At 34.6% G+C, this 14094-nt stretch overlaps 2 protein-coding genes and 1 long non-coding RNA gene across 3 annotated transcripts; all 3 read left to right on the forward strand.

The window, feature by feature from the left end:
- Positions 1 to 4398: 4398 nt before the first annotated feature.
- LOC117619636 lies at positions 4399 to 5661 on the forward strand. The gene is made up of 4 exons (XM_034349635.1): positions 4399 to 4476; positions 4553 to 4618; positions 4766 to 4799; positions 4908 to 5661. The coding sequence occupies exons 1-4, from the start codon at positions 4402 to 4404 to the stop codon at positions 5498 to 5500; spliced, it is 768 nt and encodes a 255-aa protein (XP_034205526.1). The 5' UTR covers positions 4399 to 4401; the 3' UTR covers positions 5501 to 5661.
- Positions 5662 to 7453: 1792 nt separating this feature from the next.
- LOC117619877 lies at positions 7454 to 8665 on the forward strand. The gene is made up of 3 exons (XM_034349935.1): positions 7454 to 7539; positions 7679 to 7760; positions 7905 to 8665. The coding sequence occupies exons 1-3, from the start codon at positions 7465 to 7467 to the stop codon at positions 8624 to 8626; spliced, it is 879 nt and encodes a 292-aa protein (XP_034205826.1). The 5' UTR covers positions 7454 to 7464; the 3' UTR covers positions 8627 to 8665.
- A 1546-nt stretch (positions 8666 to 10211) lies between these two features.
- LOC117618894 lies at positions 10212 to 12533 on the forward strand. Its single transcript, XR_004584512.1, has 2 exons — positions 10212 to 10292; positions 11981 to 12533. It is a non-coding gene; the product is annotated as an uncharacterized LOC117618894 (long non-coding RNA).
- Positions 12534 to 14094: the final 1561 nt, after the last annotated feature.

Below are 14094 nucleotides of genomic sequence, written 5' to 3' on the forward strand. Positions count from 1 at the left end.
ACTATGTTAAAATATTCTATTATACGCTATACTCTTTAAATATTAATACATTTCAATACTTTTTAAATAAGGGTAATTAGGTCTAGCAATTAGGAAATGCATTAAACCATATTAGAAGAGTTGTGAAAATATACATCAATAGATTTATATAATTCAAGCTGAAAGAAAGATGTGACATTTTGTTAGAACACTGCATCAATAGATTTCGAAAACCAACTAATGTTTATAACCCAATGTCATATGGTTGGGAAAAAAAGTTTCTAAGTATAAAGTTATTAGTAGGGTTGATTACATGTAACAGTTTAGTCCCTATGTTTTAAACTTAATAAAAACAAACCTAAAGTTACAAGTTACATCATTAGTCGATTTGTCCCTCCATCTATTAAGTTAAGTGTTTTTTTATGACGTAGCATTCAATAGATCATCTTTCTACTTACATGGACACCAAATTGATGTTTTTTCCCTTCCCTATATCTTATCTAGGAAGGGGTAGGTTTGCTTATATTGTATTAACCGTATATTGAGATCGAAACTCTAATTGTAAAACCCTAGGTCGAGTTACGTGAGTATCCAAGCCTAATTGAGTCATAAGTGCCTCATAGTAGTCTTTTGGTTAAGGTTTGAGGCTTGAGAAAGATTTGAGACTTGGATTTAGGGTTTGGAGGCCCAAATCCATTTTCGGAAATTAAAAATAAATTTAAAGTCCGCAAATTTATTTAAGAAAAAAATAGTATTTATTAAGTAATTTATGAAATTAATTAAAATACTTAAATAATAATTACTTATTAAATAAAGAAGAATTAATATAATTAAATAAGACTAAGATATTACTTAATTACAAATATTAAACTAAAATAAACTAATTTTGTATATATAAAGTCCACAAAATAATTTAAAATAATTATTTATTAAGTAATTTATGATATTAATAAAATATTTAATTATTAATTATTCACTAAATAAATAATAATTAAAACCTAATTACTAATTAAAAAAGACTAAGGCATACTTAATTACAAAAAAATAAAACCATTTTGTGCAATATAGTCATGTGTCCATTTGGCTTGGGAGTCTGGCTTTCGTGATGTGGAGGTGGAAAGTGACTCTAGTGTGGCTGTGGCTCTTCTTTCTAGCTCTACTATTTCCACACACCCCCTGTTTAGCCTTATTAGGTGTTGCAAGTTAAAGGTGCAAGATGGTTGGAGTTGTTCTGTTAAGCATATCTTCAGAGAGCAGAATGTGGCAGCTGATGTCTTGGCTTCTATGAGTTCTGAGTTTGGCACTGGGGTGCAATATTTTACTGAGGTGCCTACCTTTCTTGCGTCTTGTTTGGCTGAGGATGCTATTGGGGTGACCAGGTCCCGTGTTGTTTATGCCTAGTCTGTTTGCTCTGGGCTCTTAGCCCCTTTTGTTACCAAAAAAAAAAAATTATTGAAATATATATTAAAGAGTATATTTATTTTTTTATGCGTATAGCCGTTCGGCTATACTATTAAATTAAAAAAATTAAAAACACCAAAGTATAGCCACGCGGCAATACTCTGTAAATATATTATATGTAAACAGAATAGCCGCGCGGCTATACTATTAAATTAAAAAAATTAAAAACACCAGAGTATAGCCGAACGGCTATGCCCTTTAAATATATTATATTTAAAAAGAATAGCCGCTCGGCCATACTATTTATAAAACCAAAAAACAAAACAAACCATTTTTTGCAATTTCAAAAAAATTGTACACAATCTAATTACCGTGCCGCCCCCACTCAATTTGTTCAAGTGGCTAAATGAATGACCTATAGTTTCAGTGGGTTTTATTTCCAACATTGAGTAAAGATTTGCTGCTAAATGCCATACAATCATCATTTCCACTGGGCTTGCAATAATACCAAAATCAAAGAGAAGATAGAAGTAAATAAATTCCAAAATTATATATATTTATATGTGTCAATTAAGGTACAATAAATACCACTAATCATTAAATTATTTTACGGATTTGCTTGAATAATTAACCCTGTATGAATATATATATATATATATATATACTAATAAACAATTAGCTCATTCAAAATAAATACTTAATAGTAATTATATATCCAATAGATACTTAGTGCCCGTTTGGCAATGTTTATTTCGGGCGATAAGTGATTTTTTAAAAATTTTGAGAAGCCCAACCCGTTTGGTAAACTTGAGAAAATCACTTATTGTTGAAAATTGCTGTGAGAGAAAGCTATAAAGGAAAGCAGCTAATGATGTGCTTTAATTTTCTAATTATGCGGGAATCAGTTTCGAAGAGGCGCTAGGTTTAATGATTATGCCGGAATTAGTACCAACAACACTTTTAACAATAAGTTTACCAAACGCCAAATTGCTTTATTTTACAGCTAATTTCTCTCACAGCAAATCTAATATTGATTATTTTCATAGCACAGCAATACCAAACTGACCCTTAAAAGTTTAGCTGGTTCCAACAAAACTACAAGAGACTCATTGGACATAAACAAATTCCATCAAACATAACTGCAATCTACTTGAGACAGTGCAGAAGGTATGTCCAATGAGATGTTTGTCAAAATATCCGCAGTTAGAACTCGTTCTAACCACATATAGGAGTTTTGATCTAAGTGAGCTGGAAATCGAGACCAACCATCAAATTATACCAAGCAATGCTGGCATAGCATATAGGTTACAAACAATAGCAATGCAATTCCAATCAGGAGTTGTCAACTGGGAATTGGACAGAGTATGTGTTTGGGAAAAGAATAGAGTTCCAATCAGGAGTTGTCAACTGGGAACTCAAAGACACGGAGATGATTCGATTCGAGACTTGGCTTTGGTATGTTGTAAGACACTTTGCAAGAGTTTGAGTATGGGTTACTTCGAGGTTGTCGAGAGTAAGCGTATTTTGAAGGCTGCTCAAAATAGATTTGATTGATTTGCTATTAGATCCTTGATACCAAGCTTTCTTTCTCTAGTTATAGGCTTCAAGGCTTCAGGAAAAAAGGATGACTTTATGGGCACTGCTACTTCAAACCATAGAGAATTCACAAGATAATGCGTGCATGCCTTTCAAGTTGATTAGGGAAGGTACTCTTCAATCTTGAACTTTGGGATTGTTCTGCAGGTGGTGCCGCAATGGGCCAACTTTGAGTTTTTTAACCGTTCTTTACCTGTCAGAGACTAAATATTCCCTGTCGGAGCAAACTTCTTTATTGCTTTGCTGGAAATCAATGTGCGCCACTTGTAGAAACAAAGCAATTTGAATTGTTTTCACCCCAAAGCTTAAATTGTTGTTTGTTTAGATGAACTATAGTTAACAATCATTTAGATTGGTTATTTATCCACTTCAGTTGGTTTTAGTTGTAAACTCAGACATTTTTTGTCTGAAATGTGGCTGTAACATCGGACATCTCTTATGTCCGAAGAGGGAATAAAGCTTCGGACACTTGTGTTCGAAACAATGAACTGTAGCATTGGACACTTGTATTCGAAGCTAGTCAATGTTTGCGGCTGGCTTGTGTTTAAAAGGCTTTTGGGCCTTTTTGGTTACCATTTGGGCTTTCGCAAGTAGTGAATAAGCCCTTGACGGTTTGGGCCTTTAGTTTTTTAGCCATAAAACTAGCTTTTTAACTGTAGGAATTAACCTGGCTAGATTTTTACAGTATTTATACTAATCTTTAGTTTCCCTCAACATTTCAACTTCAAAATTGAAAAGAAACTTATTTTCATCAGCAGTTGCAATACAATTATGTCTGGCTATAGCTTATATACGCAAATGAAATGAAAATGACAAGCTGATAACAATGAAAGTTGTGTAAGTCTGTGACTAACACTAACAAAATTGAAGTTGCGTGAGTCTGTGACTAGTACTAAGGAGAAAACACAATATTCTGTGGATAAATTTGAGTATTCTCGGATTTAGCAACATCTTTGACTTGCTTTGAATTGTGTAAAATAGAAAAGAATTTTACTTTATATGGGCTGCAGGTAGAATTGTGTATTACCATTGTATTGCTGTAGTTGTTATAAAGAGAAAGGGGAAAAGATTTATTCTTAAACACGTGGCATTATAGTCCTACTGTTTTGCTAACTATTTTTTAATCCTAATTTAAATTATTATTTTTGGTTAATACGTGAGACGAAAATTTGACGTTGTCCACAAGAATAGGATCAGATCACATTTCTAGAATTTGGATTTAAAAAGTTTGAAAATTGGACCAGGTTTTTCGTGATTTGGATTGACAAACAACATTTTTGGAATTACTAGAATTCAAATTAAGGTAGGGAGCAAACTAGAATTTTGAGTAAAATTACATTTACCACAAATGCCACCAACCTTTTTTTACCTGATAAAGGTATAATAAGGGCTTCAAACTTTCAAATCATAAAAACACTCGGAGACATGGACACGGAGCGACTCGGAATCGATCCGTCTGGTATAGGCCGGAACGATGGAGAAGAGGGGAAGGAAATGAAGGTGAAACTCTAATTTCCTCTTTTGTTTATTTGGAAAGTGTATGAAACTGAAGAAAAATTGACTTGTTCAATAATAGGCTCAACACCAACCCAACAATGACTATATGCTACGCTACGCAGAGCACCTCATGAAGGAAGCAAAGGTAAAACCCTAATTTTTAGGTTTGTTTACTTGGAAAGTGCAAGAACTGGAAGGAATTTTTTTTATTGGTAGAAAGAATTAAGAGTTTGAGAATTTTATGGTGTCTTAGTTTGTGGGTTTCTGATCTAAATTATTAATTTTTTAACAGCGGGGGGACGGATATCAAGTTGTTACTCCCAAAGGTAAATGAATGCAAATATATATACACATTAGCTTCGTGTTATGATTGTATTTTAATTTGCATTGCTGTTGTGTTGTGTTGGCATGTTCATGTTGTGCTCATGATAAAGTACTTGTTGACGTTGACAATCTTCGTTTGAATGGGAAGCACTACGGTACTTGGAGATGTAGTATGGAGGAACATGTCCTAGATAATCTTAGAGGTGTGATCTATGGGCCACGCCCAAGTTTTGTGGTAGAAACAGATGCAAGTGTTGAAGAAATTGCTCGATCAATGGCTGCCGAAGAGAAATGGAACGAGTATGACACCCTGTGTTTTCATACAATCTTGAACCATCTATGTGATGATCTTTTTCTTCATTACTCAAAGAGGAGGAAGGAAACAAGTGCCAAGCAACTGTGGGATGAGCTGCAATTGAGGTTTGGAGCACACGAATCTCGGGTTCAAAAGTACATGGAATTTGATTTGCTCGAGGAGGAGGAACCAATGTGGCTGCAAGCTCAAGAAATGGGTTCATTGTTCTTCTATCTGGTTAGGTGTAACAAGATGGAGATAGATGAGGAATTTCATGTGAATGCAATCATCTCCAAGCTCCCCCCATCTTGGGAGGATGTGTGCATCGAGTTGATGCGCGAGGAGCATCTGCCTGTTACAAAACTAATTCATCGCTTGATTGTTGAACAACAATCACGCATTAATTAGTTAATCACAAGAAAAGGAAAGTAGTAGAGTAAGCTTGGTTTTTTTATACATGTTTCGAGTTTTAATGGGACCTTCCATGCTTTGATTTTCTTTTAAAATTGATAACATTTTTTTAATTATTCAATTGCTCTAACTATTTGTTTAATCATTAACATGTTTGTAATCACCTATTGGAGAAAATTCAACCTCAATACTACTGAGGTTACCTTTCTAGGTGTAGAGTTTAGTAAAAATATTTTTATTTCATTTTATTAATTAAACTGAGCAGTAATACTAGTGTTCACATCCATCAACCGCAGGGTCGATTAGGGATTGGGTATGACAATATTATCCATGTCCCCGCTCCCCATTCCGTGTATGAAACTTCGGAAAATTATCATCTTTGTCTCCGTCTGGGTAAAATCCATTTAACACTTAAATTTCACTCAACCATTCAAAATCATCTCAATTTAATTGGACAAAACTAATCAAATCATATAATAATAAAATGTCCAAAGCTTCAACATCTTACAAAGTTTAGGATAACTTTTTAATTGTTATATTATATCACATTATAAATTTATCAATTAAAAATAAATACATCGCTTATCAGGCCGGATTTGGGAGAGGGATACCATCCTCGGCCCGTCACCGGTGTGGATTGTTAATAAAATTGGGGATCCTTGGGGATCCCCGTACTTGCCCCCATTTCCCCTTGTTAAGGTCAGGGACCCGACTCGCTTCGACCTGACGGAATTTCTGCCATCCCTACCCATCCAATTCCCAACAAAAATATTATTATTACAATCTATAATATATAATAAAATATATAATAAGGAATGAACATGAGAAACAAGGAAATTAATCATCATAGCTAGTGGATGAGCTTATAATTTTTTTTCATTTTTTATTTGTGGATAGAAGCGATATTCTACTTTAAACTAATCTAAACTTCGTGGATGGAAAATTGAACTTAGATGCAAAGTGGGGAGCACATCCGCTCTACCCAACCTGGCTAAGCCCATGTCTGCAGATGCTACATACATTTTAGTAAAACAATGGATTCATTTACGTGCCATGTTACCCAATTGATGATTATTGTACGACTATACGGAAATGAGGCATTATGAGTCATATAATTTGTATGTGGGGAGTTAGCTGGAACAATTGAAGTTAAGGATGAAGTGAGATTCAGAACTCAGTTTCAAAATACGTATCAATAGTTAAAGATTTTGTAAGATGGTCATTCATAATTTTGTACAATGTCTCTCGTAATATTATTTTGGCAAGTAATCCGTTTTATTTTTTGCATATATAAATTCAGCCATTCTTCACTTTGGTTCATGTAGCTTTAATATAAGCAATTTCACTCCTATAGTAATCCAAACCGTGTGTGACAAGAAACGATCAATTGAACATCAATAGCTAGTGTGATTTTTTTTTTTTTTTGGTAGTGGTGTGATCACAAGTAGCCAATCCTTAAGTAACTCGCAAAGTGTTGATCCCAAAAGCCCTCCCTTTTTCCCCTATCGTCCTATGTTGTAAACTCTCTTCTGGATCATAGACTGCACATTCGAAAGAGATCAACAAAAATTCCCCTGTAAATATTTATTGTGACACATGGTATTGTGAGGTCGGCATGTTTTGAATAATTAGCAGATAAGCTTATTGTAAATCAGTTGATTTATTCTTAAACACGTCACAAGGCATTATTCTTTCACTCACTGTTTGCTATCTTTTTTAAAATCTTAATTTAAATCACTATTCTCATTCATTTGTGAGACTTAACTTTGACGTGGCCAACAAGAATAGGAGACGTGTTGCCAATTGACCAGGTTTTTCGTGATTTGGATTAACAAACAACATGTTTGGAATTACTAGAATTTAAATTAGGGTAGGGATCATGCCATCAACCATTTTTTTACCTGACAAATTATAATAAAGGCTTCAAATCAAACGTTCAAAGCATAAAAACACTCGGAGACATGGACACAGAGCGACTTGGAATCGATCCGTCTGGCAAGGGCCGGAACGGTGTAGAAGAGCTCAAGGACACGAAGGTGAAACCCTAATTTCTAAGTTTGGTTACTTGGAAAGGAAGGAAAATTGAATTCTTATATAATAGGTTTCTTTTGGTTCTATTCTATATGAGTGTTTAGTGGGCGTGTGTGATCTAAATTAATTCTCTTGTTTTATTAGCTACCAAAACCAACGCCATGGAAGATTGGGGGATTTTATGGAGTTTTTGAAGGAAGAGATGGAATGCCGGTTTCTGGCTGTGGTACAATACACTAATATATCTTATTTTCTCATGGCAATTACTGACTCCTGGTCCTGGTTTTGGTTAGAAATATGTATATACTTTCATTAAGTTACTGTTTAAATTATATTTCATGTGATTTGTATTGATGTTATATGTTTTCAGTCATCTGGAGAGACTTGAATAAGAGGACCCGAGACATGCATGCGGTCGCCAAGATTGAGTCAAAGTTGAGATCTGAACGTGATAATGAGCAAAGGGAATATGGTATGTCTGGTCTTGCTCGTCCAGAACTTGTTCCCATTGACCCCGTTCGTCTTGATGGGAAGAACTACCCCATCTGGGCGCGGCGAATGGAGTTTTTCCTCAAGGAATTAAAAGTTGAATATGTACTCTATGAGCCATGCCCTAGCATTATTGTAGGATCTGTAGCATTTTCTGGAGGACTTACTGAATTGAAGGATGCTAAAGAGAAATGGATCAAGGATGACTTTCTGGGTCTTCGCACGATCTTGAACTATCTATGCGATGATCTCCTCCATCGTTACGGAAAGAGAAAGAAAACTACAACTGCTAAACAACTGTGGGACGATCTAAAATTAATGTTTGGAACAAAGAAATATCTGGTTAGAAAGTACATGGATTTTCAGATGGTCGATCAAAAGCCACTTGTGGAGCAAATTCAAGAATTCAATCGCATTTTCGATGAAGTTGTGGCTTCTGGAATGACGTTGAGTGAGAAATTTCATGTATCTGCTATCTTATCCAAGCTCCCTGCCTCTTGGAAGCATGTGAACATCAAGTTGAAGCGCAATATTAATGAGCCTTTGACTTTAGAAGTGTTGATGGATCATTTGAGGATTGAAGAAGAGTACGTTTGCGTATGAACCCAACGGATGTATTTTGTTTATGAAATTCATGTAAGAAATTATTAGGGGTTTTTTTTTAATATATCAAAGACTAAGCAAACATGATTGGAATTTCAAAAATCTAAAATTTAGTACCCTAATTTCTATGTTTGCTTACTTTTTTTGGCTCGTTCTATGTGAGTTGTCTATTGAAGTGGGCACTAGTTAGCCGACTTTGTCTGTGCCTTTAGGAAATTATGATTAATTTGGACAATCAAATGAGTATAAAGAAGCATCACTGTCCCAGACAAGGAAACTTTTGTATCAACTCGATCCGTCTTAATATTAGAAGAAAAGAGTTCAAAACAATCTGAACTTGGACAACACATGGTTTCACAACTTTAAAAAACAACAGAGATTCCAAGTTACTAGTGTTAATACTCATCTAAAATGATAAAAAAGAAAAGAAGAAAAATAATCAAGTCATATACAGTTGATCCAAATTAAAAATCAAAATCCCATTTGTTGTAACCAAAAAAAGTGATATCAGTTTTGAATGCCGCATCTGAAAATCCAAAATAACAAAATTTCTTATATATGATGATCCAAAATTGTCATTCCATAATTTGTCCCACAAAAGTTCCAAAATTAAGCTTCTTACTATAAAACATGCACATCAAGAGTCCAAAAAAGAAAAGCAACACTAGAAAGTGTTTTTGTAACATAAGCAATTTTTATATATGCCAAACTTATCAAAATACCTTTTGATTGTCATGCATCGCATTTTGACATGTCAATAACACTCCCAAACAGACCCTAAATATAGTTGATCCCCTACTTTACTTTGCATAAGTTGTCTCAACTAAAGGACTAGAATAATAACAAGACAAGTTCAAACCACATATGAGTGCATGGGTGTTAAAATTAGGTCCAAACTCTAGAAGTGATATTAGGGAAGGATAATTCGAATCATGACCTTAAATGAAGGGGAAACCGCTCTTAACATTTGATCTGCAATCCCCTTATTAAATCTAGTGTTTAAAACATGAGATATGAGTTATACATAAGTCGCATTTGATCTAATCTTTTATGTGAACAAAACCTGGTATAATATTGAAATTATTATATGTGCGGTCTAAAGGAAGGATGGACAAAAATTAATTTATATTCAAAGATTTAAAAAGTACGTCGAACAACATGTACATAAAAAAGGTGACAAAAATACATAGTTGTGACTATTGAAAAACTAAGACACATGGGTTCGAAACCCGTTGGAAGTATTTTGTGGTAAGAGGCAAGTCGAACCCTGAGCGGGGATTAATCTCCACCCTTCAGGTGTGGGGACACCTCTTGGTATTTGTCAAAGAAAAAAACTAGGACATGCCCTCGCGCAATTGAAAATTAGGTTTTGTAAAAAAATTTGAAACTTAGGTGAAGATGGGCCGCATCTGGGCCTGGACGTTTGAGGACCATGCTTTACTATATTTTATGAGCCAGAATATTGGGCCTTACTTCTTTCTTAATTTTGAGCTGGGCTTCATTGATCGACCTGGGTGAAGAAAAACAAAACGACATCGTCTAGTGGACAAGGAGGACGCCCTAATAACACTCCAGTATCATTGTTCAAAACTCTTCGCGAATCTCTGCCTCCCTCTCACTCTTGAGTCTGAGGAGTTACCAGCTTAAGCTCTACGGCCTCATTCAGGTATATTCAGTTTTCCCTCTCTAAATTATCTGTTTGGATGCCTAGAAAATCAGAGAAGAAAATGCAAAAATCAACTTGTCATAAAAGTGAGATGGATATGATGGTGAAATAGTAAAAGGTTTGAGCAGGAATTTTGTGATGGCAGTGAAAGAACCGAAGAGGGCCCTAGTCCTTGTTAAAGCTTTTGCATTGCGACTTTCGCAACCTCTTCTAAATCAAACAGCACTGGGGTTTGATCTATAAGCCTCAGTGATGGGTCGTAAGAAAAGGCGTGGGTTACATTCTAATATTGAATGCCAGCCTAGACTGCTCCCAACATATTGCAACAGTGACTTAGCTGCCATCCAATTTCCAGCATTGATAAAAAATCTTTCTGCTGATCCATCTCGATGATATGATTGCCATTCTTCTTATGTGGATTTAGCTTTCGATTGTGATTTTTGTTGTTGTTGAGAAAGGAGCTTGACCTATATAAGTTATGGAAAACACTTTATAATCCACGTATTTTTTTTTTCCAAATTCTGTCGTATGGGTCGAAACCCATGTATATTAGGTTGTCTTTTGATTGTGGGTAACTATTATGTTTCCCCTGGTCCATTTTGTGTAACAAAATTTGTGTATATGTTTTGGGAAAATCAATGCTGGATGGGTTTTGTGTAATGGGCTGCTAAGTTTTTGCGGTTTTGGTTGTTTGGTAGTGGCTTTTCATGTTACTAGTGTTTTAAATATAGTGTTCATGGATGCCAGCCCTTAATTTTTGTGACAGGTTTTGGCCTTAATTTTTGGCTTGAGTTGATCGTTAACTTGTTCTGTTCTTGGTTATGTTGTGCATCTATTTTGTTGATGTGTTTAGTTAATCTCTTACTCATATGTGTTTGTGTGTGTGTTCTCTTTTGGTAGGAAGAATCTGTGCAAGTCCCAAAAGTTCCAGTGCAAAGTTAATTTTTCCCCTTTTAGTTTGAAGAGAATGTCTGCTTGTTTGTCTGTTTTTTAGTTCTAGCAAGATTCTATTTGCCCCCTCCTGTACAGTTAATCCCCACTTTCCCACCCTTGAATTCATTTTCTTCGTCCATATTTGATTTCTGCATCAATTGTACACAAGCATGGCTAGATTTAAGCATCTTTGTTTGGTTCAACAGGCACTAGGGCCCTCTAGCCATGTTATAGTGGTTGATTACTTGTTCATCTGACCATACCTTTGAATTAACTATGTCGAAAGGTTTTGCATATTGTACCTTTTGTAGTAGGAGGTTTAGCCATAATCAGCTCATACGTCTATTCAATCATTTTATGACAAGGTACATATGGTCTGGTATAAATAGAAAACACTATTGTTTGGATAAATTTGAGTATTCTCAGCTCTGGCAACATCTTTGACTTGCTCTGAATTGGGTAAATAGAAAAGAATATCACTTTATCTGGCTGCAGGTAGAAGTGCATATTAGCAATGTACCTAGAGTGATATGTTGTATTGCTTTACTTATTATAGAAAAAATAAGGAAAGATTGTATTGTTTGCTGAAAATGTATAATATAATGACAATGCATTACTAAAAAAAGACAATGTATTCAATTATTTTTATTTTTATTATCTGTATTCTCTCTCTCTCTCTCTCTCTCTCTCTCTCTCTCTCTCTCTCTCAATATTGCTTTTGTTCTTGATAACAATGAAATCATTGAAATGCATAGGAAAAGTGGAGCAATGAAATTGTGGACTAGGGTATTCTAGAGAAATCTGGATTTGATAGCCAGAGAAGGGATTGATCAAAACGAGGCTGTGACGGGATTGCTGGATGGGGAATAGGCTTCAGCATAGATGCCAGAGTGTTCTTGAGAGGATTAGGAATTTAAAGAGTATGTTTCTGTGAGCTTGAAAGAAAAAGGTTGCCTGGACTTTTTTCAGGTGATTGTTGTCTGAGACTGAGAGTATTGTAAGAGAGGATGATCTCTTAGCTCAAATAGAGTATTGAAGCTCAGTATGGAGAGGGGATTTGAGGGTTTATGTCTTTTTCTTATTTTATCAAGAGGTTGATTTCTAAACCAAAACTAGGGCTGAATTTTGATGGGACTTCCAACTGGGAAAGTGATGCTGAGCAGACCTAGACAGACACTCACACAAAGCTCACTAAAGAATGGGACTGTGCTTGGTCACTTATTGGTTTCCCAACAAAAATTATATTTGGCTTGTTTTGACCAATCTCCTATTTGCATTGCTATAAATTTGAGATACACTTTGCACCGATGATATTGCTTCTTGTTGGTGCATAATTGGAAAAAACACCGAGCTATTTAAAATTGATTGTCAAATCCCTTAAAAAAGAACTTATAATTTAATCCAAAAGGTGTTTTTTTTTCAAAAAAGTGCACACACAATCTAGTTACCGCCCCACTCAAGTTGTTCAAGTGCCAAATTGAATAGTGGCCACTAGTTGACCTAACGTTAAAATTGGTCTAGTTTGAGTGGGTTCTATTGCCCACATTTAGTAACGACTTGCAGCTATATGCAAGTGCATCATCATTTCCACTGGGCTTTCCAATAATACTGAAAGGAAAATACTTGCATTTTCTCCTGAAAGTGGGAACTTCTATTTTCTTGTTAATCACAATTTGTTGTGTATGTAGAGATTTATCGTTTTATGTTTTTTTAAAATTATTTTTGCATATGTATCATACTTTGATTTGCAAAAAATAGGAATACCTTTTTTGAGGAAACGAAGGAAGCAATGTCCCTATCAAAATAAAAGAAAACATAGAAGTAAATAAATTCCAAAATTATGTATGTATGCTTATGTGTCGCATATTATCATATGCATGTGTAAGGCAATGGAGGGAATCAATGTCGTGGGAGAAAAAAAAAAAGCAACTAAGATATCTTAGAAAATACTATAATCTTTCGGCTTATGTCAATTAAGGTCCAATAATTATACCACTAACCATTAAATTATTTTACGTGAATAATTACCCTATATATATATATATATATACAGTCCTGATCTCTTGGACCCCTGTAGTCTAAGAGATTTATGGTCACTCACCGTTGGATATAAATTCAACGGTTTACTCATTTATGACTTGAATCGGGTAATAATTATTTATGTCATATTGCATTTATATATATCATTTTGAACTATTGGATTAATATCCAACGGTGGGTGACCACAATCTCTTGGACTCCTGTGGTCCAAGAGATCGGGACTGTATATATCTCCTATAAACAATTAGGTCACCAAAAAAAAAAAAAAAGAAGCAAATATCTCCTAAAATTTGTTAGAAAAAAAAGATGTCCAATCTTATGATAACAACAAATAATTGGTGGAAAATTAAGAACCGTGCAAACAATGAAGAAAATTTGCTCAAGACAAAAAGGAAGGGAAGCGTGTCAAGCAAAGCAACAAATAAGCAACAGCAATTCAATCCTTTTTTTCATATGTGGATCACCACCAAACTTTATTTGCTTCACTTCATCTGCCAAAAAATAATAATAATAATAATAATAATAATAATAATAATTCTTTAAAAAATTAAATAAAATAACTGTATTAATAATGCAGTGAAAGTATCTTTGTCTGTACAGATATTAGATGCTTTAAACAATATTAACAGATTAATTAACAATCCAGTCTGTTGGGAAAGAACAAAAGAGGTAATATTCAAAACAAAGGAATTAAATTAAAAGGAGCCAAAAAATTCATAGGTCTGTGTCTAAGTTACCAAACAAAACATCAGTCTCAGGGACTATACATGCTGGTGGAGTGGTGGTTTCTCCATCCACATATATGCATTATAGCCCTGGATTTGCTTGT

This window comes from Prunus dulcis, chromosome 2 (genome assembly GCF_902201215.1).
Source record: "Prunus dulcis chromosome 2, ALMONDv2, whole genome shotgun sequence".
In the NCBI taxonomy this organism is placed as follows: domain Eukaryota; kingdom Viridiplantae; phylum Streptophyta; class Magnoliopsida; order Rosales; family Rosaceae; genus Prunus; species Prunus dulcis.

Excerpts from the sequence above, each read along its gene's own strand:
- LOC117619636 (XM_034349635.1), top strand. The coding sequence starts at position 4,402 with ATGGACACGGAGCGACTCGGAATCGATCCGTCTGGTATAGGCCGGAAC. Across the intron at positions 4,619-4,765 it reads ACCTCATGAAGGAAGCAAAG|CGGGGGGACGGATATCAAGT; the intron begins GTAAAACCCTAA and ends ATTTTTTAACAG. Across the intron at positions 4,800-4,907 it reads TCAAGTTGTTACTCCCAAAG|TACTTGTTGACGTTGACAAT; the intron begins GTAAATGAATGC and ends CTCATGATAAAG.
- LOC117619877 (XM_034349935.1), top strand. The coding sequence starts at position 7,465 with ATGGACACAGAGCGACTTGGAATCGATCCGTCTGGCAAGGGCCGGAAC. Across the intron at positions 7,540-7,678 it reads AAGAGCTCAAGGACACGAAG|CTACCAAAACCAACGCCATG; the intron begins GTGAAACCCTAA and ends TTGTTTTATTAG. Across the intron at positions 7,761-7,904 it reads AATGCCGGTTTCTGGCTGTG|TCATCTGGAGAGACTTGAAT; the intron begins GTACAATACACT and ends ATATGTTTTCAG.